The sequence below is a fragment of the Limulus polyphemus genome, unplaced genomic scaffold (genome assembly GCF_000517525.1).
Source record: "Limulus polyphemus unplaced genomic scaffold, Limulus_polyphemus-2.1.2 Scaffold8074, whole genome shotgun sequence".
In the NCBI taxonomy this organism is placed as follows: Eukaryota; Metazoa; Arthropoda; class Merostomata; order Xiphosura; family Limulidae; genus Limulus; species Limulus polyphemus.
In genome coordinates, this window is record NW_013673684.1 from 24,824 (window position 1) to 30,287 (window position 5,464).

General features: G+C 33.6%; 1 protein-coding gene across 1 annotated transcript in view; it reads left to right on the plus strand.

The window, feature by feature from the left end:
* The window catches only part of LOC106475096 (soma ferritin-like), an 8,545-nt gene extending 4,496 nt beyond the window's left edge, over nucleotides 1–4,049 (plus strand). The window contains exons 2-4 of the mRNA XM_013935792.2: nucleotides 1,597–1,859; nucleotides 2,648–2,776; nucleotides 3,778–4,049. Coding sequence (XP_013791246.1) covers nucleotides 1,597–1,859; nucleotides 2,648–2,776; nucleotides 3,778–3,924 — 539 coding nt within the window. The 3' untranslated portion in view covers nucleotides 3,925–4,049. The remainder of the gene's footprint in view (nucleotides 1–1,596; nucleotides 1,860–2,647; nucleotides 2,777–3,777) is intronic.
* Nucleotides 4,050–5,464: the final 1,415 nt, after the last annotated feature.

The following is a 5,464-nucleotide window of genomic DNA, read 5'->3' on the forward strand; positions in this document are numbered from 1 at the left end:
CTGAGGCGTATGCAATACCAAATCAGGAAGCTACAACTGTAGCTTCAGCTATTAGTAATTTCTTCTTCAGGGTTAGTATGCCATATGAACTGCAGCTGTGTTTTAGTAATGCTGCAAGTTGTTTGGCATACGAAAGACTAAGACAACGCCACTTCATCCACTGTCTGATGGGATGGTAGAAATATACAATTGAACAGGAATTGGCAAAGTTTTGTAATAGCCGCCAAGATGACTGGGATGTCTTACTCCCTCCACTGTTGATGGCCTATAGAACAGCAGAGCATGAAGCCACTGGATACACTGATGCTTGATCGGGAACTTCGGTTGCCAGTGGATCTGATAACAGGACGCCCACCTTAAGAAGAGTTGCCTGAAAATGTGTGAGAGTTCGTGAAAGTGTTATCTGAAAGAATAGATGATATTCACCATCAAGCACGTTCAAACTTGAAAACGCCTGCTGATTACATGAAGCTTTGTACCAGGAGACAAGATGTGGTTGTATAATCCCAGCAAGACCAAAGGGAAGTCTCCTAAGTTGTCTTCTCCATGGGAAGGCCCATATGACAAAGTGGATCGTCTCTCAGACTTGACTTTCCGAATAAAATGTGGTAGGCGAGGTAAACCAAAGGTGGTGCATGCCAACAGGCTTTCGCGTTATCATGGTCCAGGACATTTCAGTTGGAACGAAGTGAACAACGGAACAAATGATGCTGCTGAAGACGTGTCACCTGAAAAAGCCACTGTCGAAGAAGAAACTCTACCCGGTTTTGAGATGGGAAACAGTGAAGACCTTGATGAAGTTACTGTGACTGTTACATTTTATAAATTTTGTGCATTGAAATACTAAGCCTCCTAGTAGTTCAGTGGTAAGTCCGCGGACTTATAACGCTGAAAATTAGGTTTCGATACTCGTCTTGGGCACAGCACAGATAGCCTATTGTGTAGCTTTGTTCTTAACTACAAACAAACAAAATATCACAACCAAAAATACAAAATGTTTCGTACTCGAAGCATGAGTGTTCCCCTAGTATTAAATGAAAGGAAATTGAATCTCTCTTAACATTTTATTGAAATTAAACAATTTGTTCTTAGTTAGGCATATTTCTGATCTTTTATGTTTTTTTAATACGCAAAGCTTAAAACAGTGCCAGTGACAAGTTTGGATGTATAATATTAAACCGGCAGTCTTACGCTTAGATTAGCGTGAAGTTATTCTGCACTTTGACTACAGTTTCACGTATGTTTTTATGTGTCATTATGTGGCTAAGTATTTAGCTTCATGGCTTATAACATTAAAATTCAGGATTCAAACCCCACAGAGGACACAACACAGATAGTCCATTGTACAACTTTACACTCAAACTTGGACACGTTAGAGAGAGACTCTATCAAGCAATTTGTATGTGTTTGAGACAGTTTAAACCTGAATGAGAAATAGCTATTCACATTACATCTGTTCATGAACATTTTTAGTTTTCCAAGGTCTGTGTATATTTTGTATTACTATTGGCTCAAATGCAAACTGTAGTCTTAACAGCTTATATTGTTTTAATTTGTTTAATTTGTTAATTTAATGGTTCTGTGTGCTGTGAAAAGACAATGACATGAAAGAACCCAGAACCGACCGTTACTCTTTGGACGACCGATGCGTTAGCGCTATCCAGCGACAGATCAATGAAGAAATGCATGCTAGTTTGGTGTACATGAATATGGCAGCTCATTTTGGCAGTAATTCTGTTGGTAGGAAAGGATTCAGCACATTCTTCAAGCACAGCTCTGATGAAGAACGAGAGCATGCACAAAAACTTATCGATTACATTAACAAACGAAGTGGGAAAGTTATTGCTTTGGACATAAAGGTATATTTTGAAATATTAGTTTTATATAGACAAAACGGAGTAAAATATTATAAAAACGTTTTAGTTTTTGTAACTTAAAAAATTAAAAATCGTTTTTTTTGTGATTTTATGTTATTTTTGTACAATGAATAAATTAGAAACTGAATCATTTGTCATGTATATTTAAGGGAACGCTTATCTATTGTACAAATTAATCAGTTATAGATTTACCAGACTAGCACATTTAAATATAATCTAAAACTATCTGCTAGATCCATAAATGGTCACTGTTAGATCATTTAGCTATTGCCAGTTTTAATTTAGCTTTTCAGTGTTTTGAAAATCTTCATTGGAAAATATACGCGTATTTATGTTAAGTGTTGGTATATCAATAACAAAAATGTGGGTCAATTACATGACAAGTCTTAGTTTGTTTTGTACATGTACACAATTCATTGGTTATTTCCTTTCATAACGATCAGAATAATGTCAGACATGCTGCTTGATAATGCTATTAATGATATTTTAGTAAACAACGGTAATAATGTATATGAATAAGTATTTTGATGTATAAGTCTAAGTTTACTTGTGTATATAGGAATACCATCCTCTCACGTTAATCTTGTGCTTGGACGTAACAAGATTTAGTGATTAAACATTATGAAGAACATTAGATTTCATTAATGTGGTATCCTGGCTTTTCCATTATAAAGAATAAATATTTCTTGAAAAAGAAAATATTATGCACTGATTTGCTTGATTTAGTAATTAATGCTTTTATTAACTTTCATGTATTGTAATCTCCATAGATGCCAAATAAAGACACTTGGGAGAATGGAATGGAAGCGCTGGAAGATGCTTTGAATATGGAGAAGCATGTTAACAACAAGCTGCACCATATTCATCACATGGCTGATAGATTATGTAATGATCCACACGTAAGTTAACACTAAGGGTTGGTAAAGAGCCAGTTAAGAACAAGCTGCACCATATTCATCACATGGCTGACAGATTATGCAATGATCCACACGTAAGTTAACACCAAGGGTTGGTAAAGAGCCATTTTACAAGGATGTCCACAGGAACATCGCCAGCTAAGCAAAATAAAAAAAAAAGTAAATAAAATAAAAAAAATCAGTTATAGATATTTAAAATATCCTCATCCAAGTAATAAAGATGCTTATTTTTATAGGGATCATAGTCCAGGATAGTTTTATCCGAGGAAAACGGTACACATATGTACTAGTAGAAAAATACGTTTAGTTTACTCTGTTTTGGTTTATGCCACTGAATCCTAAGAAACTATGTATAGTAATATCTAATAACGCCTCTGAAAGAAAGTTGGAGTCTTTTGTTCTATTGTCTTGTTGGTTAGATTTCAGAAAGCTTATTATAAATAAATATATTTTATTTATAATTGGTTGTAATAACCATCAATTAAACCAGTCTATTAAAAACTAAACAAAAACAGCTATAGGTTAAGACTAGACGGTGTGCTGTATAGATCATAAGAACATGACACTATAAAAATATTTACATCACATGACTCTTACGATATCCTCAAAAGTAAGACAATCCTGAGCATAACGCATCTTGGGGTGAAAACGTATTACGTTCTAAGGCCTTTTCAAGTGAAAAACAATTACTAAGCAGCAACAAGTTGTGGTAGTAGGAGTAGCCTGTTAACGAACTCATTTGTGTGATTAAATGAACGTCATGTTGTTAACTGTGTTCAAACACTTTCTGAAAACTAACAGGCCAGTACTTAATTCACTGATTAGTAATTATAATTTATGCGCTATTTTACTGGGTGAACAAGCAACCCTTGGTACTTTGCTTATTATACACGCTGAGTATTTTGAAAGAGGTATGAATATGTTATTATAAAAACAGTTTTGCTTATAAGTATATGGTGCTAATTCTTAATTTCTTTTCTCAGATGATGGACTTCATTGAAGGAGAGTTTCTCACTGAACAAGTGATCTCCATTAATGAACTGAAGACCTACACCAGTCAGCTTGGCGCTATGAATGATGGGATGGGAGAGTACCTGTTTGATCGTCAGTTGCTGGAAAAGAGCGACTAAGTAAGCGGCAAATAAACATAGTCCAATATTAGCTCATTAGTGACTAGTTCTTTAGTGTACCTTTTATAACATTTCTTGATATTCACTGTAATTTACCTTGTAGAACAAATAATCACTTTTACGAATTTTGATAGAATATTTGTTTGTAATTAAGCACAAAGCTACACAATATGCTATCTGTGCTCTGCCCACCACGGGTATTGAAACACGGATTCTAGCGTTATAAGTCCGCAGACATATCGCTGTGCCACTGAGAGGCGATAGAATATTTGATTTTTTTATCAGAAGTTTTAAGTGAATATTGAAAATATTTTGGTTTTGGAAAAGTTCAACGTGGTTTTGTTTCTCAATCTGTTTTTTGCATAGTATTATACACAAAAAGAATTTTTACGTTTTAGAGTGATTCAAACAGATGAAGTTCATTAATTTTAAAAACATATTATCTTATTAGGTTGTGTAGTTAAATAAACTCAAAGTTTTATTTCAATACATATTTTTCGTTGTATCTTGTCCTCGCCATAGATAGATAAAGTTACTATCCATTCTATACAGGCTATATTTTTTACATGAAAAGGTTAAATGTATTGCATTCAAACCAGCTAGATATTAATAACCTCCAACTGTTTATAGTAATTCATATTTCATCTCGTCATCAAACTTATAGATGTAAGCAAGAAAGAGCATGAATATTCAACACTATATACACATTTCCTAATCTTGGTATGATGCTGGTTTTATATACCCTTTAAAAGAGGAGAAAATATTAAACTATCCTTTTTATGTTAAGAAATTAAACTTTTGTTAGTTTAAGAGGGAAATGTGAAAAGTGACTTAAAATTAGGCTAATATGAACAATGCTTTGCAATTATAGTTACATACAAAAAAGGCTGTAACTGAAAGTGTTGTATCTCATCCAGTCCATTGAGCTCTGATAATGAGCAAGACCTCGTGGGCAATTGCACACAATATATAAATTGTGGTTGAAGTGTTACGATACGCCTTTCTAATTGGAAATCAACTTGTATTTCTATACAAGGAAATTCAAGGTTTTGTAAAACAAATAAAAAAACACACACATTTTATTTTCCGCCGTTTATCGGCAGATTAAGATATAATTTTATTAGTTGGAATTATAAATTCATGTGATGCATTTGTGTCCAATATTTCAAACACTACTAATGGATCATTAAGGAAAATAAAACTTTTATTTAATATATTAACTGAAGGTGAAACCAAAGGGATTTTACACGTACAATTTTGAAGAATGTGTTTATATATGTTGTGATAACTTCGTCACGAGCTTCTATAGCTTGTTTTAACATATTATTTTGTATACCTACACATTTTCATTCTTATTGTAAAACATGACGTTTATTTGTGACACTAGACAAATAGATATATACCTCAGTACAGGTGAGATGAGTGAAAAAACAAAACAAACACAGGATAGTAGTACTATTTAGATGCTGAGACTCTTGTGTCGGAAGAGAACTTACCACTATATATATTTTTACAAACTGTACTTGTTACCCGTGTCATT